Source organism: Cryphonectria parasitica, assembly GCF_011745365.1.
Source record: "Cryphonectria parasitica EP155 unplaced genomic scaffold M406scaffold_3, whole genome shotgun sequence".
Taxonomy (NCBI): Eukaryota; Fungi; Ascomycota; class Sordariomycetes; order Diaporthales; family Cryphonectriaceae; genus Cryphonectria; species Cryphonectria parasitica.
This window is the reverse complement of record NW_024468911.1, coordinates 3628076-3655187: the sequence shown is the minus strand read 5'-3', so window position 1 is coordinate 3655187 and position 27112 is coordinate 3628076. Positions and strand designations below refer to the sequence as shown.

The 27112-nt window shown below is 53.9% G+C and overlaps 11 protein-coding genes across 11 annotated transcripts; 8 read left to right on the top strand and 3 right to left on the bottom strand.

Annotated features, from left to right (window-relative positions):
* The first annotated feature begins 714 nt into the window (after positions 1–714).
* Positions 715–2157, top strand: M406DRAFT_321683 (Aldo/keto reductase). Its single transcript, XM_040919542.1, has 3 exons — positions 715–1172; positions 1280–1341; positions 1447–2157. Exons 1-3 carry the CDS (start codon positions 852–854, stop codon positions 2039–2041), a joined length of 978 nt encoding a protein of 325 aa, XP_040778673.1. The 5' UTR covers positions 715–851; the 3' UTR covers positions 2042–2157.
* Positions 2158–2399: 242 nt separating this feature from the next.
* M406DRAFT_253110 (uncharacterized protein) lies at positions 2400–2612 on the top strand (the record flags this gene model as incomplete). Its single annotated transcript, XM_040916880.1, has 1 exon — positions 2400–2612. A coding segment is annotated over one exon (213 nt), but the record flags the coding sequence as incomplete, so codon positions are not given.
* A 223-nt stretch (positions 2613–2835) lies between these two features.
* On the bottom strand, positions 2836–4635 carry M406DRAFT_69831 (uncharacterized protein; the record flags this gene model as incomplete). The annotated part of the gene is made up of 3 exons (XM_040925295.1): positions 2836–3277; positions 3580–3620; positions 3874–4635. The coding sequence occupies 3 exons, from the start codon at positions 4633–4635 to the stop codon at positions 2836–2838; spliced, it is 1245 nt and encodes a 414-aa protein (XP_040778671.1).
* Positions 4636–5130: 495 nt separating this feature from the next.
* Positions 5131–6659, bottom strand: M406DRAFT_39007 (uncharacterized protein; the record flags this gene model as incomplete). The annotated part of the gene is made up of 3 exons (XM_040924082.1): positions 5131–5467; positions 5567–6327; positions 6411–6659. 3 exons carry the CDS (start codon positions 6657–6659, stop codon positions 5131–5133), a joined length of 1347 nt encoding a protein of 448 aa, XP_040778670.1.
* A 496-nt stretch (positions 6660–7155) lies between these two features.
* Positions 7156–7725, top strand: VMA-7 (hydrogen ion transporting ATPase activity/subunit F; the record flags this gene model as incomplete). Its single annotated transcript, XM_040924131.1, has 4 exons — positions 7156–7221; positions 7281–7316; positions 7370–7504; positions 7585–7725. 4 exons carry the CDS (start codon positions 7156–7158, stop codon positions 7723–7725), a joined length of 378 nt encoding a protein of 125 aa, XP_040778669.1.
* Positions 7726–9831: 2106 nt separating this feature from the next.
* Positions 9832–11071, top strand: M406DRAFT_321680 (GroES-like protein). Its single transcript, XM_040919541.1, has 2 exons — positions 9832–10495; positions 10579–11071. Exons 1-2 carry the CDS (start codon positions 9885–9887, stop codon positions 10889–10891), a joined length of 924 nt encoding a protein of 307 aa, XP_040778668.1. The 5' UTR covers positions 9832–9884; the 3' UTR covers positions 10892–11071.
* A 625-nt stretch (positions 11072–11696) lies between these two features.
* M406DRAFT_254122 (DUF590-domain-containing protein) lies at positions 11697–14211 on the top strand (the record flags this gene model as incomplete). The annotated part of the gene is made up of 6 exons (XM_040916941.1): positions 11697–11758; positions 11813–11850; positions 11942–12834; positions 12894–13002; positions 13056–13511; positions 13571–14211. The coding sequence occupies 6 exons, from the start codon at positions 11697–11699 to the stop codon at positions 14209–14211; spliced, it is 2199 nt and encodes a 732-aa protein (XP_040778667.1).
* A 983-nt stretch (positions 14212–15194) lies between these two features.
* On the top strand, positions 15195–18060 carry M406DRAFT_69825 (uncharacterized protein; the record flags this gene model as incomplete). Its single annotated transcript, XM_040925294.1, has 4 exons — positions 15195–15420; positions 15498–16705; positions 16758–17661; positions 17783–18060. The coding sequence occupies 4 exons, from the start codon at positions 15195–15197 to the stop codon at positions 18058–18060; spliced, it is 2616 nt and encodes an 871-aa protein (XP_040778666.1).
* A 635-nt stretch (positions 18061–18695) lies between these two features.
* M406DRAFT_288875 (WD40 repeat-like protein) lies at positions 18696–20125 on the bottom strand (the record flags this gene model as incomplete). The annotated part of the gene is made up of 3 exons (XM_040918825.1): positions 18696–19053; positions 19175–19647; positions 19886–20125. 3 exons carry the CDS (start codon positions 20123–20125, stop codon positions 18696–18698), a joined length of 1071 nt encoding a protein of 356 aa, XP_040778665.1.
* A 1433-nt stretch (positions 20126–21558) lies between these two features.
* Positions 21559–23409, top strand: M406DRAFT_288872 (uncharacterized protein; the record flags this gene model as incomplete). The annotated part of the gene is made up of 4 exons (XM_040918824.1): positions 21559–21624; positions 21691–21777; positions 21851–22126; positions 22225–23409. 4 exons carry the CDS (start codon positions 21559–21561, stop codon positions 23290–23292), a joined length of 1497 nt encoding a protein of 498 aa, XP_040778664.1. The 3' UTR covers positions 23293–23409.
* A 1682-nt stretch (positions 23410–25091) lies between these two features.
* M406DRAFT_252784 (uncharacterized protein) lies at positions 25092–26226 on the top strand (the record flags this gene model as incomplete). Its single annotated transcript, XM_040916864.1, has 3 exons — positions 25092–25287; positions 25370–25685; positions 25761–26226. The coding sequence occupies 3 exons, from the start codon at positions 25092–25094 to the stop codon at positions 26224–26226; spliced, it is 978 nt and encodes a 325-aa protein (XP_040778663.1).
* Positions 26227–27112: the final 886 nt, after the last annotated feature.

Sequence of the window (27112 nt, the reverse complement as noted above, 5' to 3'; positions counted from 1 at the left end):
GTCGTCATCGTCAACGTCATCGTCGTCCTCTCTTCCATTTGCGAAATACCAAGGCGAGAAATTCACCACCAGATGCTCATCAAAAGAAAATGGCTGGCACAGATTTCAACGATCCACATCTTCACTGGTGATCGGATTATTGTAGAAACGACCAGTTGAGAGGAAAAAGCAGCTAGTTCAACTAGGTCTCCGTTTGGCCGAGTGCCATTGCATATACCATAGTAGTGGCTCATGCCGGTGCTCATCGATGGTTGGCGCGGCTATAGTCACAAGTATCCCCGCTCATCCAATGGCTGCAACAAAAACTGCCGAGTGGTTCGATAAACGGGCGAGCAAGCAGCTTCGTTGTTTTTCAATGGGCAGTTCTGGTACTTTCTCATGCGCTATCGTCTCGTGGTATATGACATACACAGTGGTGCGTATACCACTTATAGGACAGTATATACCGTACCAGATTGGTAGGTACTCACTTAGGCAGGGACGGGAGGGGCTTGACACAAGGTCATTAGTGTACTATAGCATTGGCAGCTTCCACGGGACGCATAAGAGAAAACCGATGCAATGCAGGATGCATTGCGGCTAAAGAGGTAACATCGTATGTAAATTGAGAACCTCGATGGTCAGTCAAGACAGTTTTTGTGTCACGCTACCATCCCCACCTGCGATAAGTTCTCCAGCAGACAGCGTTTCCTCTCCGTTCCTCAGTAGCTGCAAACCGAACCACCGCCACCTTAACAAGCGTGAGGGGCAACTTCCTGTCTCCATTTTATCTTCCCCAAATGCTTCGATACGCCCTTCGTCAGTTCACGACCACACCATTTGCAAGATCATACGCAACAACAGCAGCCAGGATGACTAAATCCATCACGCTCTCCTCTGGCTACGAGATGCCCCTCGTGGGTTACGGCATCTGGAAGGTCCCCAAGGAAAATGCCGCCGACAGCGTCTACAACGCCATCAAGCTCGGCTACCGCCACATCGACGGGGCGCACGACTACCAGAACTCGGCCGAGGCGGGCGAGGGCGTGCGCAAGGCCCTGGACGAGGGCGTCTGCAAGCGCGAGGAGCTCTTCATCACGTCAAAGCTGTGGAACAACTACCATGCCAAGCCTCATGTCCTCGAGATGGCGGCTTTTGAGAACAAGAACTGGGGTGTTGACTACCTGGACTTGGTGAGCAGCCCAACTTATCCAACACTCCTTCTCCTCCTCCTCCTCCTCCTCCTCCTCCTGCGTCTTTTGCCATCATAAGGAAACATTCTGACCTCGCACGCGCACAGTATCTCATCCACTTCCCCATCGCTCAACAGCACTTCCCCATGAGCGAGCTGAAGTATCCATGGTAAGTCAGGACAGAGATCTACCCCACCCTCTGCTCAAGCAGGGACAACAGGGAGAAAGTCTCAAAAAAGCAAGGTGCTAACGCATCCCTCTTCCCCGAAAAAAGCTTCTGGTCCGACGCTGCCCAGAAGAACGTCGCCCCACAGGTCCCCGTACCAATCCAGGAGACCTGGCAGGCCCTGGAGTCGCTGGTCATCAGCAAGGACAACCCCAAGGGCATCCTCCGCTCGATCGGTGTGGCCAACTTTAACGCCAGCCTGCTCTACGACGTGCTCCGCTACGCCAAGATCAAGCCAGCCGTCAACCAGGTCGAGCACCACCCGTACCTCGTGCAGCCGGGCCTGATCCAGATGTGCCAGGAGAACGGCATCGTGGTGACCGCCTACAGCTCCTTCGGCCCGCAGAGCTTCCTCGAGCTCAAGAACAAGCGCGCCCTGGACGTCGGCCCCTTGTTCGAGAACGAGACCGTCGCCGGCATCGCCAAGAAGCACGGCAAGACCCCCGCCCAGGTCCTGCTCCGCTGGGCCACTCAGCGCGACATCATTGTCATCCCCAAGAGCAACAACCAGGAGAGGCTGGCCCAGAACCTCGACTCCACCGACTTTGACCTCACGGCCGAGGAGCTGGCCAGCATCTCGGCGCTGGACAAGGGCCTGCGGTTCAATGACCCCGCCGACTTTGGCATCCGCATCTTTGCCTGAAGAGGATGTGGCAGATTGGGTCTCTCACACGCAATGCTGGGCATACAGTTGCGACCTCTTTAGATCTATCTCCTGCCATACCTAACCAACAATCAATGCTATGCGTCTTCAGATCCACAATGTCTCGTTCACGACCTCAGTAAAAAGTGAATGCGATCCTCGCAGGCCTTTACCTATCTCACTTATTCATATTTTCGGAAGCTCAACGACCTGGCCTCCGAAAGAAAAAAAGAAAAAAAGATGATAAAGGGGGCGACTTGTCATACAGAATGAGCTACACGATACGGCATATATAATTTTAAATGACCAGCCAGAATGATTTTAAGTTTTAAATGACGGATCGAAACCAAAAATAAGAAGGAAAAGAAAAAAAAATAAGGCCAAAACATGCAACACCGGGTATTCGCTAATGGTCACCCACTTAACTACTAATCCGGCGGTTAGTGGCTTATTTAGGGGAGAGCAGACGGGATCCCAAGTTTTCCACTACCTATGGTCGCATGTACTAGCATTTGCATGTTCACACATTATAAAGGGAGGACGGTTATTGCAATTAACATTTTCTTGGTGAATAAAGTTCACACAATAAGGTTTCTGTTTATTATATAATACTCAAGTACGGCCTTCAGCTCTTCTGAAAGTCTCAGTGTTTTCCGCGGAGTACCCATCAGAGAGCCCAAGGATGCATTGAAGCTTTGGGCAAAAACAGGAACTGCATCAAGACAACAATGGATATCTCCTATCGATAACGTTATAGTGCATGCCCTCGAGCAAGGCTTGCCAAACCCCCCTCCTCACGCATCTATGAAATACCGACGGTTCGTGTCACGAGAAGGGGGTCGACGAGTCTTAGCCAGCGCCTCGACCTCACCCTCGCTCGGCCACGAGTCCATCTGGCCATCGAACCTGCTGCTCTGATCTGCCTTTTGGAGGGGTACACGCTCTCGTGAAGATCGGAGCCTTGGTATAGCCTGCTGCAGCGGGTCGGAGCCGGAGATGATCCAATAGTGGTGATGGTGGGTATGCAGGCAGATTTTGCCGTCACTGCCGTTCTTAGGTTCGTGGTATTGTTTTCCTCTGAAGGTGGTGACGCCGTTGCTCTGGCTAGTAGATGCTGGTCCACCGCGGGGCGAGACAGACGAGGACGGATGTGTGGAGTTTGGACCGATACGTCGCCCATTGGGTCCTCCCCAGCTTGATGGTGTGTCATAGGGGCTGGCTAGCTCTCCCATCATCCTGTTATTTGTGGGTACACGAGGGGTGCTTAGATTTAACTCAGGCCTAATCGATGATCTGGTGTCGAGTGTGGAAGATCGCGACCGCTGTCGAGTAGTTGGCGGATCACCCGGCCGTGAAGCATCAGAGTGGAGTTCCTGTGCGCTCTCGCTCCGCCTGCTCCAGCCCGAGCTTGAAGCATGGGGGATAGTGTTGGGATGCGAGTGCCCGGCCACAGATATGGAGTCGGACGGCGTGATGACAGCAGAGGCTGCCCTCCTGCTTTGTTGCCCAGGCTGCTAGCCGACCGGCTTCACACCGACCTTGGGGGGTTTTGGAGGTGGTTCTGGGGCAAAATCGGATTCTACCGCGATGAGGTCGCTGTAACTCTTCTGCGAGGATAATGTGTGGCGACAGAGCCTCGCATTCATAGGAACCGGCTTTCTCCTGATGAAGCGGCTTGTTCTGGTCGTTGGAGAAGCAGACTGCGCGGTCGTTACGCGAGATGTGGAATACATGCCACCCACGGCCCTATGCTCCTCTCTCTCTTGTTCCTCTTTCTCCTTCACCTGGCTTTCAGACCGCCCAAACCCATCGCTCGACCCGTCAAGGCTTACACTGGACACTCTCGTGGGAGTTCTCACAGGTGTCCTGACGATTGTGTCCGTCGACTTCTCCCCCTCCCTCGGCGTCGTCGCCGCACTGCTCCCCTCGATAGGGCTCAGCTCCGGCTCGACAGCTGAGCTCCACCCCTCCCCTGCCCTCCGCCACCTCACCTTCCTCCTGCGCTCTGCCTTGAGTGCCTCCTTGTCCATCTCCCACCGCCGCATCTTCTCGGACCGCAGCGCCCGCCTCGCGCTCTCGTACGCGTCCCGCTTGCTCTGGACCATCCTGGCCAGAGGCGCAAATGGCGAGCTGGCGGAGCTGGTCGACGGCGTGAGCACGTCCATCTCGCCCGTTGATGGATTGATCCCCTGCACGCCGAGGAAATCGCCCGACTCCTTCAGCGAGCGCCGCTGCCGGCGCTTCTCGCGGCGTTCGAGATAGAGCTGTGTGGACCGTGTGCTGGGAGACACAGAGCTGCTGGACGGAGCTGAGGCGGGGAGTGGTGGCGGGGGGCTGAGGGCTGTGTTGCAGCGGGCGAGCCTCTCTGGCGGGCTGTGCCTCTTGTTGGCTTGGGAGACGGAGGGGCTGGACAGGCTGGTTGGGATGGGACTCTTGTCGAGAGAGTCGGAATAGTGGAAGCCATGCTTGCGCAGGGTGCCGCCTCGCTCAGGTTTGTTCTCTGGGAGGAGTTTCTTGAATACGCTGACAAGAGAAGCGGACCGCCGACGTCTCTTTTGTGTTGATGCGGAACGATTCGTCGAGCTGGGGGGCATGCTTGACGATATTATTGGACTGACCAGAGATGCGTATGAAAACAATACTCGTGGGTTGAAAAATATATATATACTGAAACATGGAGGAAGAAAGCGAAGTGATCGATGGACGTGGCTCTGTGCGCCGCTGACTGAAGGAAAGTCGAGAAGTACAAGGAAGGAAAATGTCATTGACTCACTCAACGAGCGCTCAGATCGCGACTTCCGTTCTGGGCACATACGATAGATTGTGTTGGAAACGCGAAGCGTCGTCTTCTTCACCAAGTCTCATGCAGTCCCGTTCCTATCAAAACAGAATGTCGATCAAACAGAGTATGTATTGTGTTATATGCATCCGCAATGCCATGTGCTCAAAACAGATTTGCAGTTGCAAAACAGACAGAAATACCTGGCCATTGACGCCGTACCGTATCCGCCTTTCCATGCGCTTCTCCCTGATGATTCGTAACGCCGTAGGATGCAATGTCCCCGTCCCCCTTTCCCGTACAATGCCTTCTAAAATCTGGAAGGGAATCTCTCGTATCGACTTCGATGTCTGCCCATGTTTGCAAAAAAGTTTGGACTCGACTCTGACTCTGGGGAGGCGACGTTGTCGTAACTGATGCTGGACGACAGCCCGCTGCGCCTATTGTCCTTCACTGGACTGCTCTTGCGGATCATCCGCTCGGCCAGATCTCTCTGCTCCATGGCCGCCATCTCCCGAGAGTTTCGCGGTGATGAGAAGGTATCCCCACGCATATCGTTGATACTAGCAGCCTTCTTGAGAGGCGATTGCGAGTGGCTGAAGATGCCAAGGTTCCCGCCATAGGTGGTACCCGTGTTAGTCGATGCACTCGACACCGTAGACTTTTCGGGAGACATGGTGCGGGCACTGGAAGCCGGCAGACTCTGTCGCAGGGGCGATGGACGAGGTCTGTGAATCGAGGCAAACATTTCAGGCTGCCTGGGTCTGTTTTGGATAGGGGTAGTCATCACCACCGAAGGGCTTTGTGACCGGCCAGGGGGTGTGCGCCCGACGCTGTCCGGGTCAATATGGGCCATGTAGTTCGGGTTGGGATTTGTCTGAAAGGGACGCTTGATCAAGGTACTTGGCGTGCCGGTCTCGACAAATTCCAGCTCGTAGCCCTCTTCATCCTCTCCGCACTGCGTACCAACATCCCTGACCACAGGGTGGAGGCGAGGGTGCACATATTTGATGTCGTATTCCCGCATTACCTCCTTCTGCACGTAGGTCGAGTCCTTGTTCTGCTGTGAGAACTTGGACTCAACCGCAAGCAACAGAGCCGACAGCGCAACCTGCTCGACGACGCATTTAAACACGGTCACGCTCGGGCGAGGGTCCAGAGGGGCAAGCGGGAGGGCGAGCATGTAGATGAGCACATGCACCGGGCTGAACAGGCAGAGAAGCTGCAGAGACGCCGGCTGAGGGTCCCAAAGGTGAAGCTCCCACACATCTCGTGTCTTGTCAGGGTGGGCACGGGATTCGGCGCTCTCTGCGCCCATGATATCGCCCAGGGCTCTCAAGGGCGAGGATAAGGCTGGCGAGGATTGGACTCGGACTCGCTTCGCGTTCGGGGTGCCTACTGGCTTCTCGACATCTTGCTCGAAAAATCGGTATGCGCGGGTTCGCCAGAATGTGTACGTTGTGCTCCAGACCGAGAAGCCCGCGAGCATCCATGTGACCGTCCACGCCTTTTAAAAGATAACAAAGAAGGTCAGGGTGACGTTTTGGTGCGGTGAGCTGGTGGACGTTGGGGAGCTCTCTCAACACTTACCAAGTATGAAAACCAACTGCCATGGTCGACATCACTAAAGACATCGTCCAAACTGCCCGTCGAATATGCACCATTCGCACGCGCAAGCAGGAAGACAAAGTTCAGCACGAGGCCGAGCTGAGCGCCCAGTGACTTGGACCCAATGTCTCTGCTCTCGATCTCCTCCGACAGCCAGAGAAAAAAATCCCATGGGTTGAGCGCCGAGAGTATGCGCTCTGAGAGCGGGCGACGGCGTACAAGGCGCGGCATCTCCTGACGTTGGGATGCGCTAGTCAGTGTTGTTGATGGTGAGAAGTTCAGTGTTGTAAATTAGGCGTGGGCGAGATGATTTGTTTACTCGGTGCTGCGGTGACAAGGAAGTAACGGGTGGGGCCCAAGATGCCTCCCTACCCTAGGTTCCATAGCAGGGGGGGGGTGCCAACAAGCGCTGAGTCCGGCTCAAAGGACTCCAAATTTAGGCCTTGCGGCAGGCACTGATAGCGGATGTGCCCACCCAAGCTGGAGGCCAGAGCTTCCTGAGGAGCAACCTATATCCTATCGGTCGTCATCATCAGTATCAGCCCTCCTCTCCGGCAGCAGGATTGGGTCACAGTGAGAAACAAACTCGGCACTCCCTCCCAAACTTCTCCTTTAAGTGCCATCCCATCATACTCGGCAACTGAGAGCGAAGTTGCTCTTCACCATTCTGCTGCCACCCCTCCTCGACGGTCACCACATCCGCTGAGCAAGCGCAGTAAAGACAAAAATGGCGGCGTCGACTTCGCAACAGGAGTATAAGGATAGGCAGTTTCTCGCCGTGATTGGAGATGAGGTCCGAGAATCATGTCTAGAATCGAGAATATGAACAGACCGGGCTGACCAGCATCGCAGGACTCGGTGACTGGCTTGCTGCTTGCGGGCATCGGTGTACGTTCTATACTGCTCTCTAGCAGGCGAATTGCAACTAATCGTTTACACAGCATGTAACATCAGGTGCAGACGCGCAGAAGAACTTCCTCGTCGTGGACAACAAGACCGACAACGCAACGATAGAGTCTACATTTGACAAGTTCATCGAGCGCAAGGACATCGCCATCATCCTGATCAACCAGCATGTAAGTCAAGTTCACACACCGTTTGCTAGCTGCTACAGAGAATGGACGAAGCTGACTTTGGTTGCTCTGTCTTCTCCCAGGTCGCCGACAAGATACGCCACCGCATCGACACCTACACCGCAGCCTTCCCTACCATATTGGAGATACCCAGCAAAGATCATCCATATGACCCAGAGAAAGATAGTGTGTTGAGGAGAGTCCGCCGCCTCTTTGGAGAGTAGAAGAGCTACTGAATGCACGGCCGATCATGGAAGGTGTACGATTATATGAGTTGAGGACAGCCGAGCTCGACGACGTGGCACTTGGGAGGTGTGGGAGACCAGTTTGATGAAAGCGAGAAAGTACTATACAGGATAACACGACGCAGCGGTCCCGTGACTCTTGTTTCTTTAGACCATGCCATAAATGCAAAAGACACACAAATGAAAGATTCAATCTGCCCAAAACGTTGTGTGGTATTAGGAAACGCGAAAACTCCGGCTCATGATCGTCAAGAGATGAGCAATGCAACTCCGTCCACAACACGGTCTTCTAACAAGGCCCTCGAGATATATTTCCAGACTACAACCAACTGTTACTGTAACACGGTGACACGGCCACAAGTACCGTCTAGAGCTCGAGCTCGACCTTGTCGCTGCTGAAGAGAACGGTAGCGGTCAGGCAGGTGATGGGCTCGTCGTTTGCGGTGTAGACGTCAGCGAGGACGGTGTATTTGCCCTGGTTTGCGTGTTAGTAGCTGATTTGACAGAGTTGGAGACTATATAGGCGTGGTCCACTCACGTTGGGAATTTCCTTGGGAAGCTCGACGGTCTTGGTGAAGGTGAGGGGGCCCTTCTTGATAGGGCACTCCATGTCCACGTTCTTGACCTGCTCGCAGAGGTCTGCCTTGGTGCTGATAAGGCGGATCAGGCCGTACTTGACCTGCAGCGCGACGTAGGCGCCTTCCTCGATGTCTTCAAAGACGACACCGGCTGCCTGGATGATGAGATCCTTGCCACTAGATGTTGAGGAAGGGGGTGGATGTCAGTCTTAAGACGGGAGCCCGAGAGTGATGGGAAAATTATGGGGTTGGATAGTGGTGTTACGTACGCCTGAGGTGGGTTGGGCACCAGGTCAACCTTGGCGATCTTGACGATGTCGTCCTCGTGAGCCTTCGGGCAGAGCTCAAGAGGGGAGTCGCCGGGAACCTTGAGGTCTTCGTTGATGACTGCCTCGCTGCCTCCAAAGTTGAGGCCGAAGCCTGCATGGGCAACACCAGCCGTGAGCGCGATAAGTAGTGCGGAGAGCCTCATCGCGAAAGAAATCGGGTCGAGACTCGGTGCGGTGTGGCAGATTAAGTGACGTGGGAGAGGGATAATTTCAAGACGAACGAAAAATAATCAGCACAGAGGAGTGAGTGGCTGTTGATTCTTTTGTTGTGGTGGTGGTGGCGGTGTTGAGGAAGAGATGCTAGAGTCTGGGCAATGCTGGAGGAGGGATCCCAGTGGGTGCTAACTGCGGCTATCTTTAGGAGGGGGACGTCATATGGGGTATCCCATGATCAGTTCTGCTTTGCCCGCCAGCAGCGCACTGCAGGCAGATGTTCGAGACTCTCCAGGGCTAACCGCGGCCATCTCGTTGGGGGGACCCGGGGGGGGGGGGGGGTGTGGTTGGTAGGTAGCCCCCCACACTTCCCAGCCATGCTCGACTTGGCAAGCTGCTGTCAGGATACCACCAAAACCTTCCACGCAGCTCACTTGTGGCGCACTGCCTATCACTGCACACTACGTTCAAACACACCAAGCATTCATTTCACAGCAAATTTCCAGCCAGACATACAAGCAGGAAATCTAATTCCTTTTCTAAAGTCTCTCAGTGAGGTTTATTTGTCAACTTTACCTAATACTAGTGGCGTGGAACCCCGATGGCAGCTTCTAGATCCATAGTCTATTGAACTCTCGGATCGTCCATGGACTGGAGCTCGTTATCGTTTCAAGGAGACGGGGACTTCAACATGAGCAATTGCAATACCAAGTGCCTCTCATGAAGGTGGCTCGATGTGGCTTCGAAAGTGCATTGGTGTGCATTGTTAGGCCAATCCTTGGGCTCCTCTGCTTCGATCTTACGCTCAAGTTGCGTCGTTGGTTGCGGGAACTCATCCGCCTCCCGCCTCTAAACCCACCGGAAGGACCATGGGAATGTACATTTCGGGACTACTCTGCGCTGATTGCGTCTCTTCATAGTGATGAATAAATACACATATATAATCTGGTAGTCATCCCAGCTTCGCCACGAGGCGACCGAGTTCCCAGAGCCTTCATTTTCCCTCCCTCTCTCTCACTCCCTCCCTTCTCTCATTGCGTTTTCAATCTCTTTCCCCCCAAGATATTTGTCACACATCATGAAGCAGGCCCAAGTCACCGCCTGGGGAGAGCCGCCCAAGTATGTGGATGTGGCCGACCTAGGCTCTCCCAAACCTGGTGAGGTGCAGCTCCGAGTCCTGGCCTGCAGCATCCATCAACTTGTGAGAGGCCGGGCAACCGGCACTCACTATAGCGCACACACGCTCCCGCACATTCCCGGCACAGACGGCGTTGGTCAGACTTCTGACGGCAAGCTTGTCTACTTCAGCGCAATGAGCGAGACGGGAGGCTCGATGACAGAGATGATCAACGTGGCGGTCGAGAGAACAGTCCCGGTTCCAGATGGAGCGGATCCAGTACAGGTCGCCGGTCTGGTCAATCCTGTCATGGCAAGCTGGCTGGGCCTGTCGGTGCGGACGAGTGGACTGGAAGCGGGCTTCACGGTCGTCGTTCTCGGGGCTACAGGTGTGTCAGGAGCCGCGTCCGTGGGTGTCGCCCGTGCCTTGGGTGCAGGCAAGGTTATTGGTGCTGCAAGGAGCGCCGCCAAGTTGGCTGGGCTAGGTCTGGACGGTGCAATCGAGCTGGCAAATGATCCGAGCCAGACAGACTGGAGCACTGCGTCGGATGCGGATGTCATCCTAGACTTCCTGTACGTCACTTGCCCCGTTGCTTTTGTTGTTGTTGCTGTTTCTTTCTTTCGTGGTAGATACTAACTTCTTCATCACCAATTAGGTATGGTCCTGGCACGCTCTCCCTCCTTGCGGCGCTGAAGCCGACCAAACCCGTGCAATATGTTCAGATTGGCACGATGGCGAAGTCCACCATGGATCTGCCTGGGGATCTGCTCAGGAGCAAGAATATCACCTTGCGCGGCACGGGCCCGGGTGCCTGGCAGATGAAGGACTTCGCAAGAGAAGCCCCAGATATGATCAAGGCCATCGCTTCAGGAAAGATTCAGCCCGGCAAGTTCCAGGAGGTCAAGATGGCAGATATCGAGACGGCGTGGAACCAAAAGGGAGGTGATCGAATAATTATCACTCCCTGAAAGCATCGACTGGGGAACCCATTGCCTTTTTGAAATGTAGACTGCCACACCGATCACTTTATATAGCAGACTCATAGGATGCAAATCTTGAGTGGATGTGCTTGTCTGAAGGGGCAAGAAGAAATCATTTCGGCCTGGTTGGCTCTCGAGTGCTGCAAAATTTATCACATATCAATCTTGTGATCTCCCCGAAGTCCAGGACAATACTAATCCCACAATCAGTCTTAGTGAAGGCTTTCTGTCCGCTGAGAAGCAAAGACAGCACATTAGACGAAAGAACCTGCTGAGATTTACACAAAGAACGTCACATCCAATTACTCTATGTAATATAGTGTATTTCAACCATGAAAGTTCCACACCAGAAATTCATGAGGTGCATCATTTGATGCTCTATACAATCACCGATTTATGTTCTCGCATTTCAAGGCTCAAAGATGTTTCTTCGAGGTGAGTCAATCCGGTCTGATAGCAGGTTTCGTGCACAGCTGAGGGGACAGGGGTAGCACACATCATGGCTGCATGAGCTATCCCAGCAGGGCAGGCTACTGGACCCCTGAAAACAAGGATATTGGAGCTTCCCCAGCAGCATGATGACGTTGAGCTCCCTCAAGCATCATTCGTTCCCTATAACACAAACACTCAACTCACGATCTGCCTACCAACTTGCATACATACCTCCTACATCATATTTCCCTAGAAGTCAATCAGTTCCCTTTTCAGCCATCTCAAGTCAATCCTCCTGTCGCCTTGTCAAGTTGTTCTGTGGGTGCTGAAGGCTAGTCTCCCCTCAGGATTCGAAATCATCATGGCGTCTCTGAGGAGCCTCTATGGGTCTGACGACCGCCCGGAGCTCAACACTAATTTCAAGTCAGTCAAGGGCTCTGAACATTCTATCAGGCTGACCTAACTGACACTGTACAGCGTGGACTATGTGGTGCACTATCGGATTCCTCCTGAAGGTAATGAATCTCATGAGGGAAGGCAGCTAGGCAGCCAGCCATCAAATCATGTTGCCTCAAATGACAGACAGTCTGTTGACTTTTGGAAAAGCAGAAACTGCCAAGGCCGAAGCCGCCTTTGTACAGCTCATCGAGGCCCTCGCAGGTGTCGGTCTGGCGACAGAGGTCCGACGGGGTGACAACTCATCCCTGCTAGTATTCGTCAAGATTGCATCTGAAGGCCTGCTTAAGCAGCAAATCTACAGGTACAGGGTCCAGGACTGGCTGTACGGCGTTCGCACCTCGGCACCAAGTAAAGACCTGACCTCCTATTTCGAGGAGGAACCTGTGGTTGAGGCCGAGAGGCTCAGGCTGGTCTACCTCCTGATCACGAAGCCGAAGGCCGAGGGCGGTGCAGGTGTCACGCCCAAGATTGGCCAATGGAAATATGTCAGCTCTGTATTCCCCCTGCATAACCACGTCTTCAACCGGAACTGGATCAAGCAATGGAGCACAAAATACGTACTCGACGAGAATGACATCAACGAGATACGAGACAAGTTCGGCGAGAAGGTTGCCTTCTACTTTGCCTTCTTGCAGTCGTACTTCTCCTTCCTCTTCTTCCCTGCCGCATTCGGCTTCGGCGCCTGGCTCATCCTGGGTCAGTTCTCCATGTTCTATGCCGTGGTGAACTGCCTCTGGTGTGTCGTCTTCTTCGAGTATTGGAAGAAGAAGGAGGTGGACCTGGCGGTACAGTGGGGGGTTCGTGGTGTCTCTCGGATCCAGCATCGTCGGCCACAGTTCCAGTTTGAACGGGAAACCCAGGACCCCGTCACGGGAGAGGTGATCAAAGTCTATTCGCCTTTCAAGCGCCTTCAGCGCCAGCTTCTGCAGCTACCATTCGCCATTGCTTGTCTCCTGGTCCTTGGCAGCCTGATCATCTCTTGTTTTGCAATTGAGATCTTCATCTCAGAAGTGTACAATGGCCCGTTCAAGCAGTATTTGGTAAGAATTTCGCAACTAAAAACTTGCACATACTCTTGTCCTAGCTAACGACGGGACAGATTTTCACGCCCACCGTTCTTCTCACGATTTTTATGCCGGCGTTGACTGGGGTTCTCACAAACCTCGCTGAGAAGCTCACGGGGCTGGAGAACTACGAGACGCAGGACTGTGAGTAACCAGCTAAACTGCCTTGTCTACCATGATACTGACACCATTCCCAGCGCATCAAGCTGCATTCGTGCAGAAGATCTTCGTTATCAACTTCATTGTGTCATACCTGCCGCTTTTCCTGACGGCATTCGTATACGTGCCCTTCGCCAAGGTGCTGGTGCCGCACCTTGACGTCTTTCAGGTCACCGCCCAGAAATTCACGAAGAACGGGAAGGTAGAGACGAAAGACTTCCAGATCGATCCCGATCGGCTCAAGAAGCAGATAATCTATTTCACAGTCACGGCCCAGGTCGTCAATTTCCTCCTAGAGGCTATTGTACCCATCGTGAAGCGAAAGGTTTTCAAGGCTGTCAAGGAAGTGCAGGAGGAGATCACCCAGAAAGAAGGTCAGGAGAAGCGCGCAGATTCCGAGGAGGAGACAGCATTTCTGGAACGCGTACGGAACGAAGCCGAGCTGGACGAGTACGACGTGACAGTGGATTACAGGGAGATGGTGATTCAGTTTGGTGCGTCACATGTTGCCGCTCTCGGTATCATCGAATGCGAACTAACCTCAATGATGTAGGCTACCTGTCGCTATTCTCGGTAATCTGGCCTCTGACGGCTTGTTCTTTTCTTGTCAACAACTGGGTCGAGGCTCGTGCAGATGCGATGAAGATTGCTGTGAGCAGCAAGAGACCGATTCCCTGGAGATCTGATTCCATCGGACCCTGGGTGACCTCGTTGGGCTTTCTCTCCTGGCTGGGGAGCCTGACGAGCGCTGCCATTGTATTCATCTTCAGCAGCGATCCGTACGGTCCTGATGGTCATCCATCCAACATCAAGGCGTGGGCCTTGCTTCTGAGCATCCTCTTTGCAGAACACCTCTACCTGGTTGTCCAGTTTGTTGTTCGGTACATGATCGGCAGCATGGACAGCCCTGGGTTACAAAAGGAGCGAGCCGAGCGTTTTGCCATGAGGAAGCTGCACCTGCAGGAGACCTTGGGAGAAGAACTCGCCGAGAGTGCAGCTGCGGCAGACTTTACGGGCGGCGAGAAGATCACGAGGGAAGCACTTGAGGAGGAAGCCCGGCGAGCCTCGGTCTCTGGTCGGACAGCACCAGGGCAGGCGTTCTGGCAACGACAGCGCGGCGCTGTAGAGACTATTCAGATCGGGCGAGGGCTCATCTCCGAGGCGTCTGCGGCGAACAAGACAAAATCACAGTGAGGCCTCGTATGCGTCATTTTATTTTGATTCGAGGAATAGGCCAACAGAGAGAATGTAATACGACCTACGCCAAATACAGTTCGCAAGAAGTCGCTGGTCGAAGGCTAGGGCGCCTTGAGATGCAGCCTCCTACGTTTGGTCGGATGCTGCTTACTGTCTTTTGTACAGCCCCAGCGAAACCGGACAGGTCTATAAACGACAATATGGAAGATAGGCAGGGGCTAAGAAGGCACAACGCCAGCGGCGTTTTTCCGCCTTCTCTCTAAGGCTGTGTGGAATGCTGCAAGCCAAACTTGCCGGGACGACGAAAAAGTGGTGCACAGCAGCCGCGGGCTGAGCTCTGTAGGTATGAGACACGTGCGCAGGTCTGCAGAACGACATCATGATTAATACACCTGTTTATCTCTTTCAAATCCAGCATCTTCTTCAAGGCAGGGCACAGAAACGGCTTGGTGCCCCTAACACAGCCCCCTTTAAGGTTGTCTTGGCCTGCATGTGGCTGCGCCGCCACAGTGGACGACGCCTATCATAATCCGCCGGCATGTCAGCCCTGATTGCGGTACTGTACGGGGCCTTCTTTTAGTACACCCCTCAGCCAGGCGGCAACGACTCCTTCAAGTCATAGTACTTATGAACTTAGTTGGTGTCACAGAGGAGGACAAGAATCCATCCCATCAAGAGATACGAATCATGATTGTAAAACGGACGGAAGTTGGTGACTTGTAATCCAGAAAACATCTTACACTTGCAATACGTTCACATTTTCCTGAGACATGCATCATCGTGGATTCTCGACTAACAACTATACAAAACGAGGTGGCACCTCAACTGCAAGCTTATCGTACTAGAGCTGAGCATTGTCGCACCCAAAAGAGAGGGCTGCAGTGCTGCCTGCTTACCGCTCGCCTGCGATCGCGAATCGTGGAATTCGACCACAACAGCGTCAATTTTCAAAAAAAAAAAAAACCCCCCACAAGGTGGCTATGGATGAAACCGTTAACGACTTGGTGTTAGCTCCATTTAGAGATATCGTGGAACAGGGGAATATTGCGGTGGGCAACGCTTCCGATGGTGGCAATGAGGCGATGCTCAAGGCGGCTCAGAGCCTTGTCAAGGAAGGAGAAAGAGCACTGAAAAGGATCGAACCTCTGTGCCGGAGAAAGTGTGAAGAATTTGGGTTCGTCTTTGTGAATGCACTGAAGGATGATGGTACGATTCAAAGACAACCCCCTCTGCTAGCACACAGCGCTCTACGCGGGTGGACTGACTGAGATGGCCACCTACAGATGGGATATCTCGTTTTGTCCAAGAACTGAACGACCTGCTCTATGACTTTGAGGAATATGTCGAGGTCAACAGCTTCGATGTCGAGAAGTTCACGGGGCTGCAGGCGCTGTCAAGAAAGGCGGCACCCGCGATATCGCACACAATCACCCGGATGAAACTTGAGCTGCCGCGCGCGGGAGACGATGCAGAGTCAACACATTCTAGAATTTCCTCGGACCCGATGGCTCCCGTCAGGCGGTCCATGGACGACGTCTCTTCTCAGCGCGCATCGTTGCCGTACCCAGTGGCTGAAGACCCAAGTGAGCATCCGGGCACATATGCGATGCCATATCCTTCCGGTCCCGAACACAATTCCGAGACGAGGTTACCAGAACCATCACCAAGTCTTCTATTATCTACTGTACAGGAGGAGGAACCACTGCCGCCTCCACCACCGCTGCTGGACCCATGGTCTTCTCCCTCTCGGACACCGGACGGCATGTCGGACAGTATGGGCCATCCATGGCGGGTTTCCTCCGACTCAGCTATCGGCTCAGACGCTGGTTCAGAGCATGGAAACTCCCCAATAACCGCCAATTCCCAGCATTTGCATCCTCAACAACTGAACGTTGCCCATAGCAGGCCCAATCGCATTAGCACATCGAGCAGCAGCCCTGGTTCCTCGCCGGACCCTAACACAACCAACATCAACAGGCCTTTCTTTCCAGGGCGTATCTCGCCTACCTCGCCTCATCGCGACCAGAGAGACTCTGTCTCCAGCCAGGCAAATGCCTCCGTACGGAGCTCTGTGTCTGACCACCGCATCGACAGAAGCTTCACACTCGACACAGTCAGTCCTATATCCCCCACTACGCAGAACCGAGCATCGGTCTTCTCCGTGGGTGCCTTCCAAGATCAGCCCCGCGGTCAGGAGCAGTCACCCCATGTCGCTCCTCTTGTCGTGCGTCCGAGGCCGTCTGTCTCTGTGTCCACTGCAGACAACGGTGGGCTGGAGACGGTGCAGCTCCCTACACTTGGTGTGCCGGATGGGTTGATACCGGTGGACGAGGAGACTGTAGAGCAGAGAATGCCCTCTCCGACCCCGGAGACACAATTTGGTGGTTGTGCGATCAACCTGAACAGCTCGTACTATCAGTTCAGAGGGTTCTGTTCCGGGGCGATGGAGGTCATCCAAGGTGGCATAGGAGTCAAGCATATCAAGAGACAGGTGAGTGTCCAGCTCTTTCACATTGCCTCGAAGAACACCAAAAACTAACCAGGAGTGCAGGGTCTCTCGACCAGCCATGTCGAGGTGGCAAAGTGCAAGGCATGTGCTTTCGAGCTTGACTGGAAAGCCGTGGAGAGAGACACGAATCAAGAAGGCAAGTCACGGAAACCCTCTTCTCTCCCACCCCCACCCCCCCCCCCCCCCCGGTGTTGTCCAGCGAGAATCCCAAGTTCCTAATTACCTCAACACAGCGACCGAGAACTTCAAATCATCAGGTGTTGGTTTCCGTCTGCGCTTCCTCCTCAAGAGTCACATCCATGCCAAAAATGTCGGAGACCAGATCTACGGATGCGCCTTTTGCGTGCAGCTCCGGCAGACGACACATCCCAACGACGCCACCGTCTTCTTCAGCCAGCGCCAGCTGTTCGCGCACCTCGCACGGCACCCCCGCCCCCTGCCCGAGGTGCCAGGCCTGCTCGTCCTCCAGACAGAGGACGTGCCTGTCCAGTTCGCAAACAACTACGACCTGCACTTCCCCGGCCCGGCCCGCGTGTCGATGCTCGCGGACATGATGCGCGAGCTCACGGCGCTGCCGACGGGGACGGCCGTCCAGACGTGCCGCCACACGCCGACGAGCAACCCCAAGAGACCGCCCGACGGGTCTGACGTCTTGTCTCTGGCCGCGGGCGCACGGATCCTGGGGGTCGAGTTCCCTGCCAAGTACCAGGGCGACTGGTGCCTCGGCTGGGCTGACCACGAGCAGGGCCTGCTTCCTGCGGACATAGTGAGGCTTGATCCTCCCCCTGGGAGGAAAAGTGGCGACTCCGCGAATCAGGGCGGCTCGACTACATTGAGAGGCGTGGCGCGATGGAGGTTTGCCGTCAAGGATGGCAAGGACAAGAGTAGAGGGGAGTGGCTGTCCTTTGGCAAGGGCGAGGTCATTACCAACATAGGATGTGAGTTGTTCTTTCTCTCTCTCTTTCTCTCTCTCTCTCTCTCTCTCTCTCTCTCTCTCTGTGTGTGTGTGTGTCCACTTGAACAAAAGGCTCAGCAAGACTAAACTAAAGGAAATCATAGGGTCTCACGCAGATCATTGGTGCTGGTGGGGGACAAACGCCAAGGGTAGGTCCGGGATGTTTCCCCAGTCGCATATCGAGCCCGGCACGCTGAAGGAGGCGGCGGCGGCGGCGGCGGCGGCTGCTGCTACTGCGACGACGGTCAGATCAGATCGTGCGAGCACTTCGAGCGGGGAGAGGAAGACAGGCCTTTTGGCGCGCATCTCGATACGGCAGAAGAGCGGAGGCTCGGGAGGTGGGGGAGGCGGCATGTCGTCGTCTTGGGCTTCCATGCATTAATGAACAGGGGATTCTGGTGCTATTCTAATGGGAAAGGAGATCAAATTAGGGATGTGTATGACTCTCTTTAAATTAGGCTGGACAGGACAGACAGACTGTGTGGTTAGACAAGGATAGCAGAGAAGGTAATGGTAAGATCAATCTGGTCTTTGGAGTCGAGGAGTCCTTACACATCTCCTTCTTATATATTCAAGGAGGAAAGCTTGAGTACGTGTAAAAATAGTACTACCATTCTGAAGAGACAGAAACACTGTAGCAGGCCATGATGTGACAAGTATATATACTGAAGGCTCCATAGTGACGAGTGAAATGCTCGTCTTGATTACATATGATGAGAACTCCAATGTTTTGTCTTTGCATGAGCAAGATGGCATTGATCGAGTTGCTATTGGCCGACGTCGAGAAGATGTGTTTTGAACTACTTTTATGAAAGAACAAGTACGTTCTGACATTTACAACTCTGGGATAGGATGAGCAGCATTATTGGGTTTCAGATGATTGAATAAATCGCTTGCTCCTAGTCCTCAACCATTTCAATAGAGACAAAAGAACAACAAAGCAGAAAGAGAAACAGAAAATATGCGTCCGTCCCACAACACAAATAATTCATAAATTGACCTGCCAAATAATCCCAACTACCCCTTCTTCCCCTTCACATCCTCCTCCGCAACCCGATGCACCATCAACCGAACCGGATACTCGGGCGAGTTCGCAGCAAAGCCCAAAGCCCAGTCATAGCCAACAGCATACAAGAAAAGACTCCCGTCCCTGTTGAACGCCGTGGTCGTGATGGCCCCGCCCACTGCTGGATACCCTCTCAGCCGCTGGTGCGCCACGCGGTCCCAGAAGTGAAAGGTGCCGTCCGAGCCGGCGGTGGTGAAGGTCGTGGGGTGGGCTGGGTGGAACTGCACGTCGTTGACGGTGAAGACCTTGACTGTCTTGGTGCTAGTGTCTTCAGGCTGCGAGCGGTGGCAACGAAAGGTGAAGTTGGTGCTGTATGTTTTGTTTTGATTTTCTTTCGGATCAGCCATCACGGGCTCCCCCTCTCTGCTTCTCCATCCATCCATCCATCCATCTAAAAAGAAAGTTCACAAAAAAAAAAAAAAAAACTCACCTCGATTCCTTTTCGTCCACAGAACTGATTGCACAGCGTCCCTCGATCGACGCCGCAGCCCAAAACTTCCCGTCTGGCGCGACAGCCACGGCACGTGTCTGGTGCCGCAGCGGCGACATTATCGAGCGCATAAAGACGGTCGGATGAGCTAGGTCCACCAGGTGGACATGTCTGTCCGCAGTGGCGATGACGAGGGCGCGCGACGCAGAAGCCATGGCATACACCCGCTCGGCACAGGTGAGGGTGCCGAGGGGCCGACCACCGGTGCTGCTTCCCGGTTGGCGAATATCCCAGAACTTGACGGTGCGGTCCCAGGATCCGGAGCAGATAATGGAGCCGTGGTGGTCGTCGTCCACGCGGCAGACGGCTCGGATGGGGGCGTCGTGGGTGCCGATGATGGTGGACTGGCCTGTGGCGGCGTGGAGGAGGTGGATGTTCTTGTCGGCTCCTCCTGCGACGAGGGTGGTTCCGTCCTTGATGCATGATAGTTGTTCAGCAGTCCATCTCTTTGTGGGGGGTGGGGGTGGGGAAGAAATAGAGAGAGGGGGAGATGATAAGTATTTCACGTAACTCACCTGATCATTTCGATTCATTTCATTGGTCTCTCTTCTTATTCTTCTTGTTCTCTCTCACTCCTCTCTTTGTCCTCCTCCTCTTCCTCCTCCTCCTCTCCCCTCTTGCGTCGGCTGGCAGGGTTAGAAAAAAACCTACCTTGACCCAGTCGCAGCTTAACACCGGCCCTCCTGCCCCTCTCCCTCCTCCGCCCGTGTTGAACATGACTAGTCCCCGTGCCTGCGATCCGTCCGCAGCGACGTCGTAGACACGAACCTTTCCATCCCAGGACGCTGCTGCCACATGGTTGGCGGTGGGCGACCACGAGACGGACGAGACGGTATCTTGGGCGTCTGCTGGGAGGGCCACGTCCTTTGGTACTGTGACTGATGAGGCCATGTTTGTCGAAGTGATGTTGCAGGTGGAAGAGGAAGCATAATTAAGGATGGGATCTTGGATGACTCTTTATATTGTGTCATCATGGTGGTGGTCGTGTCAGCCTAATGCGGAGGACTTGTGGCGGAACTCCGCCATGGGTGCCTGGATTGTAATCCAAGAGACAACTTATTGTGGTCTTTGCAATCCGGTTGATATGATGCACGACATGCCTGTCCAAAGGCTCTGTCGGCTGTTCCTGGGCTCCCATTTGGCCGAGTTGGAAGATGCTTCATCTTCCGCAGTAGCACGTCCGAACCACGCTGAGAAGTTGTCTTTTTGTCACAGCACATAACTTTCTCAACCAACTGATCGAGTCGACTTCTCCTTATCATCTGAACTGTTGATGGTCGTCAAGCTGACGATAGTCAATGCCACAGAGAGACAGATACTCACAATGACTTTTCACTTCAAGAGTTTACTGAAGAGACACTCTGGATCTTATATCTGCCAGTTCGATGGCTTGCGTGGTTGATACTTATCATCATATTGACTGACTGAGTGATTGACTGATGCTCTTTTGGACATACCGCCTCTCATTCCATGATGAAGAAATCAGAGCCATCTTCCAACATTGCTTCCACACATGTCTCGGCCTATATCAGTTCGAAGTTTGGTTGATAAAAAAGGTGTAGATGCAATGGTATTGTTCTTAAAAGGGACTATATTTAATCCCTGCGCCCACAGCAGCAGCTTCCCTGTCGTGCCTGCCCTCCACTGTGGAGCCCACTCCGCGGTGCTTTGGACCGAGGCGAAGATGGGGGAGGCAGGGATGACCAGTGCTGTGGACCCGGCCAGAGGCTCGACGGCCCAACGGCTCGGCATCAATTTATAAGGCATTCCCGCAATGGGAGACAGCCACAGCAGCAGTGCTGGGTGGTAGTGCAGGCAGTATTTCCTCCCCCACGCCCCATCCTCAGTCTCCAACAACCAAAAGCTCGTCACCCACCCACAGCATCATTACTTCTTCTCTAGGGTGCGTTTTGTGTGAGTGCGAGAGAGTGTGATCTGGGAACCTTGCACCTGAGCCTCTCTCTTCCCCAACGCTTCTCTCCTGCTTTAGAGCATTGACCGGGTTCCCCAATGTGTCAGTGACGGCATCCATTTTATCTTATCGGCTATTCTTTTATACTACTTACTTAGTGTCAAGTTGCCTTCTGAACGTCTCAACAAGCATCATTCGAGGGAGATTCCGAGAAGTTTCCGAGGGATTGAGTTATCGTCACCAGTACGAGGGCCGAGCGTTGACGACGACTATTGTCTCGATTTGCCACAACTTCGATTTAGGGACTGCTGTTCTTCGAGTTCTCGACCCGACGATAAGTCGTGCTGTTCTGCTCATCAGCATCATCATCATTATCGGAAAGAGGACCAAACCATCGAAAACATCCAACAATATGGTCTTGAGCGGCGCAGAGGTTGCTAAGCATAGCACTGGGGATGACTGCTGGGTCATCGTTCACGTGCGCATCTTCTGAATATCCTTTTAGTCTTTTACATCGCACCAAGTCTGACTCTCTTGTTTATAGGGAAAAGCATACGATGTGACCGAGTTCCTGCCAGAACACCCTGGTGGTACGAAGATCATCCTCAAATATGCTGTAGGTCTTATCTGTGTCCCTACAAATGGGGGGAAAAGGACCCTTGGGGGTGCGGCTCAGACCTGACCAGCCTTTTAAATGGTTCTAGGGCAAAGATGCTACCGAGGAGTTTGAACCGATCCACCCTCCAGATACCCTGGACAAGTATCTGGACAAGTCAAAGCACCTCGGCGACGTGGACATGAAGACGGTTGAGAAGGAGCAGAAGGAGGTGTCGCCCGACGAGGAGGAGCGTCAGAAGCGCATCCAGGAGATGCCGCTTCTGGACCAGTGCTATAATCTCATGGACTTTGAGGCCGTGGCGAGGCGCATCATGAAGAAGACGGCGTGGGGTTACTACTCCAGCGCGGCAGATGACGAGATTGTAGGTGATACAAGTCTTTCTCCCCCACTCTCCCTCTCTCTGGACCCTTTGGAAGCAGGATCAGCGTCCACTCACATGATACACCGCCACAAAAATAGACCCTGCGCGAGAATCACAGCGCCTTCCACAGGATATGGTTCCGCCCCCAGATACTCGTGGACGTGGAAAAGGTCGACTTCTCGACCACGATGCTGGGCACCAAGGTCGACATGCCCTTCTACGTGACGGCCACGGCGCTGGGCAAGCTGGGCCACCCAGAGGGCGAGGTGCTGCTGACGCGGGCGGCCAAGAAGCACAACGTGGTACAGATGATCCCAACGCTCGCGTCGTGCTCGTTCGACGAGATCATGGACGCCGCCGAGGGTGACCAGGTGCAGTGGATGCAGCTGTACGTGAACAAGGACCGCGAGATCACGCGCAAGATCGTGCAGCACGCCGAGGGCCGCGGGTGCAAGGCGCTGTTCATCACGGTGGACGCGCCGCAGCTGGGCCGGCGCGAGAAGGACATGCGCAGCAAGTTCGAGGACCAGGGGACCAGCGTGCAGAGCGGGCAGCAGACGGACAACTCGCAGGGGGCGGCGCGGGCCATCTCGAGCTTCATCGACCCGTCGCTGAGCTGGAAGGACATCCCGTGGTTCCAGAGCATCACTAAGATGCCCATCATCCTCAAGGGTGTGCAGCGCGTCGAGGACGTCATCCGGGCGGTCGAGGCAGGCGTGCAGGGTGTGGTGCTGTCCAACCACGGCGGGCGGCAGCTGGACTTTGCGCGGTCCGGGGTCGAGGTGCTGGCCGAGACCATGCCGCGGCTGCGCGAGCTGGGCATGCAGGACAAGATCGAGGTGTTTGTGGACGGCGGCGTGCGGCGCGCGACGGACATCATCAAGGCGCTGTGTCTCGGGGCCAAGGGTGTGGGCATCGGCCGCCCGTTCCTGTACGCCATGTCGGCCTATGGGTTTGATGGCGTCGACAAGGCCATGCGCCTGCTCAGGGACGAGATGGAGATGAACATGCGCCTGATTGGGTGCACGCGCGTCGACCAGCTCAACCCGACCCTGCTCGACGTCCGCAGCCTTACGCAGCACAGCAACGGGACGCCGCCCGATCACCTGTCGTGGTCGACCTATGATCCGCTGGTCAACCCGCCGCAAAGGTCGTCCAAGCTGTAGAAATTGTGTGTATGTATGTAAATAATATATATATATATATATATATATATATATATATATACACATTGGCATCTTTAGAGCATATTACTTTTTTATAAATATGATAGATATACAAGTATCTATACACACATGTAACAACATGATCATCATGCACAGGCACTTGCGATGATCTACGCAGGAATAGGATGTGTTTTAGTTGATTGGGCAGCCAACCAGCCAACCAGCCTTGCTTGGTTCAAGCATTGGGCAGTAAAAAGAACCTGTTAGAAAAACAATATTGGCTCCATTCAGGTTGGAGGATCAATTGCTGAAAAGGCAAGAGAATACAAAAGATCCACAAGCCCACAATTCGTTGCCCCATAAAAGAATGGAGATCTGCAAGCTGCAAGATGGCGCACGATGGTACTATCTGGGAACTCTGTAGGGGCCATCTCGTTTCGGGAGGATCCAGATGCATGATGATGATGCTGATGATGCTCCAAATGGTGGCAGGTTCGTGCAGTGGTGGTTAAGTGGTTTTGTTTCAGTGATGTTAGTGGTCCTCATGTCAGTGATCATCCCTTTCCCCTTTTCTTTACCACTCTTTGACAATACAATGTCCTCCATTTCCCTTTTACCTTTCTCTGGAAGTACCTGTGTACCTTGCTTTCTGTACTCATGTACTATAGTATGTACAAACAAAAACAAAAAAAAATAGCGCCGTAAGCAGAGAGTCAGGGAGTCACTCTGTCATACAAGAGAAAGGTGGTGTTTGCTTGCTCAACTACTTTTAACGTTTATTAGCCCAGGCAACAAGGTCATGCCCAATCTCCAGCTCGGGGGTCACCTGGTACAATCATCCCCGACCACTACCACACTACTTAGTACTTACTCAGTACTACCGTACTACTACCACCACCTGCCAACCAACCAACCAACCAACCCAAACACCACCACCGCACAACCACCACCACAAACAACGCTGCCATCACCTCACTTGATCAACATCTCGATGGCCTGTTGATCTTCCCATGCTTCCCTTTTCTCTTCTTCTTTTCTCCCTTCTTTCACTTTCCTCTTTTTCGTTTTCTCTTTTCTTACACAAGTAGTGTTTTATGTGTACTTCGTTCTCAGCTCTGGTCAACCCCGGCTTGCTTCCTTCCATTCAAACCACTCTCCCTACCTCGGTTCATGATCCGCTCATTCATTCCTACACGACACACGCCTCTTCTTTTTTCTTAAAATTAATTTCTCATTGTCTTTTGCTTGTTCCCAATCCCGTCCCACTCCTGCAAGGAGAGGGAAACAATATCCACTCCCAAGGCAAACGGGGATTTGGAATTCCAGACAAGAACAAAAACCCAAACATAAACCATGACGTCCTAATACCCGGGATCCCTCGGCCAACGATCTATTTCTCTTCCTCACCCCCCCCCCCCCCCACACCCTCCCCCTCCCAATCGTGGGTGTAAGGGGATTGGACGCATTCCCTTCCTCTGCCAAACGGAAAGAAGGAGAAATTAGAGAAAGAGAGAAAGAGAGAATACACACTGGAGGGTGTTCGAGAAATCATCAACACAGTCCCACCACCGACCGGCGTCCTACCACCGACCGCATTTCGTCAGACAACCAGAAAACTCGAGCGTCAACCCAAACAAGCGAGCAACCTTCTTTTTTCTTCTTCTATTCCTTTTCCCAGTCCGACGAACATCTGCCGGGTTGGGTGGATCGGGAACATACATACGAATACATATACACAAACACACGGAGAGAACAAGAACAACAGGACGACAAGAGGGAGAGAGAGAAACAGAGAGAAGATGTCGTCGGCTCTCGAGGCCAAGATTGTCGTCTTGGGCTCTCAGGGCGTCGGCAAGACGTCCCTCGTCATGCGCTATTGCAAGGGCGCGTTCGAGCCGAGCCAGATCACGAGCACTGTCGGCGCGAGCTTCCTGACCAAGCGCGTGGTGGACATCGACACAGACACTACCGTGCGGTTACAAATATGGGATACTGGTATGTTCCTCAAGTCGGAGTAGAAGGACCAAATTTATACAAGGCTGGGCTGACATTTTCCCTCCCTCCCCGCCTCCAACAGCCGGCCAAGAACGCTTCCGTTCCATCTCGCGCCTCTATTACCGGGGCGCCAACGCCTGTATCCTCTGCTATTCCATTACCGACGCGCAATCCTTCGTCGACATGGGCGCCTGGCTATCCGAGCTGCGCCGCAACCTCCCCCACGATGTCGTCCTCCATATCGTCGGCACCAAGTCCGACGTCGTCGCCCGCGATCCTAGCCTGCGCGAGGTCCCCTTCGAGCGCTGCATCGCCTACGTCGCCGAGAATCTCGCCCCGGGCCTGGGCTCCACCCCGCCCCCGACCGCCGGCAGTCCACTCGCCGCCGCCAACTCGATGTTCGGGCCCGGCAGCCTAGGGAATGGCGGTGCTGGCGGCAGCGGCGGGGGTGGAGGTGGGTTCTTCTCCTCGAGCGAGTCTCCCTCCGCCGAGCCGCGCAGCCCGACGTCCAAGCGCAGCTCCGGCTTCTGGGGCCAGGAGGCCGGCTGGGACGCATGTCACGAGATCTCGGCTGAGTCCGGCGAGGGCGTGGAGGAGGTCTTCCGTGTGGTCACGCGCAAGCTGGTCGAGCAGAACCGCAAGATCCAGGCCGCCATCCTGGCCGCCACCAGCTCCACGCCCGGCGCCACCCCCTACGACGCCGTGAGCAGCGCCGGCGGCACCGCACTCGATGGCGGCGGGTCTGCCGGCTACTTCGACTATGCCCGGCCCAGCACCGGCAGCTTCAGGGTCGGTAGGGATCGCAGGTCCTGGCTGTTCTCGCCTGGCTTCTCGCCCAGCGTCACCATCGAGAGGGGTGGCCAGTCCGGTCTGCAGAGTCAGTACCACCAGCAGACTAGCGACGATCATGAGGTTAGGCGAGGAAAGAAGTGCTGCTGAGAGCGGAGAGGCCTCACATGCTCGCTCATGTTCCATCAATGACCGACGTCAGCCCATCCTCTTGACCCCACGACTACTATGTTACATGTCGGAAGGGTCCCCCCCCCCCCCCAGAACACGCTCTTCCTTTTTATACACGGACAGAAGGGGTTGGCGGTGCACGCACCACCATCTGTGCCCTCTGTGGGACCTTTATGCTTGGAAACCCCCTCCCTATATGGGTACGCCCCACGATTTCCTGGACTACGCATACTCTCTTCCTTTTATTATTATGTTGTCAAGTTTCCTCCTCCTCCTGTTAGCCTTTGGGCTCCGGTTGGCTTGGGTCTTGAATCGGGGCTATTGGGTAAATTTGCGGTGCAGCTTGGATGCGGGGACAAGCATTTGCATGATGGGAGCATCTGGCATTGGTTCTGTATCATCATCATCATCATCATCATCATCATCATCACCATCTCGTTTCGGCATTCATGCATGGAGGCGGGTGGTTATTGTTCTCTTTCTTCTTCTTCTTTTTCCCTTTGGTCTTCATTCTTCGCATCTGGATGGCTCAACTTCTTCTGTTTTTCTCCTTTCCCTGTTTCCAAATTACAAGGCGTCCAGGGATATATATCACTTTGGTGGTTGGTCAGGCTTTATTACACGGCAGCGTCAAACGCATTCAAGTGTTGGGTAGTAGGCATTTTTAACACGTAATGAGAAACGGATGGTCAGATGTTTGCGCTAATGGAATGAATCTCTCTCACCTATCATCCCTCGTCAATACTGCTCACGGTGTGCACTTATGTGATTTGTCAAGAATACCAAAGAGTATGATGAATTTTAATTTTCTTTTCCGGCTGTGGATGGCTGCGAGATGGCAGTGACTCTTGCAGAGACTGTCTTT

What these genes read in the sequence shown, in the direction of transcription:
- M406DRAFT_321683 (XM_040919542.1), top strand. Translation starts at nt 852, where the DNA reads ATGACTAAATCCATCACGCTCTCCTCTGGCTACGAGATGCCCCTCGTG. An exon ending in GTGTTGACTACCTGGACTTG is followed by an intron (nt 1,173 to 1,279) that starts GTGAGCAGCCCA and finishes GCACGCGCACAG; the next exon opens with TATCTCATCCACTTCCCCAT. An exon ending in AGCGAGCTGAAGTATCCATG is followed by an intron (nt 1,342 to 1,446) that starts GTAAGTCAGGAC and finishes CCCCGAAAAAAG; the next exon opens with CTTCTGGTCCGACGCTGCCC.
- M406DRAFT_321680 (XM_040919541.1), top strand. Translation starts at nt 9,885, where the DNA reads ATGAAGCAGGCCCAAGTCACCGCCTGGGGAGAGCCGCCCAAGTATGTG. An exon ending in GATGTCATCCTAGACTTCCT is followed by an intron (nt 10,496 to 10,578) that starts GTACGTCACTTG and finishes ATCACCAATTAG; the next exon opens with GTATGGTCCTGGCACGCTCT.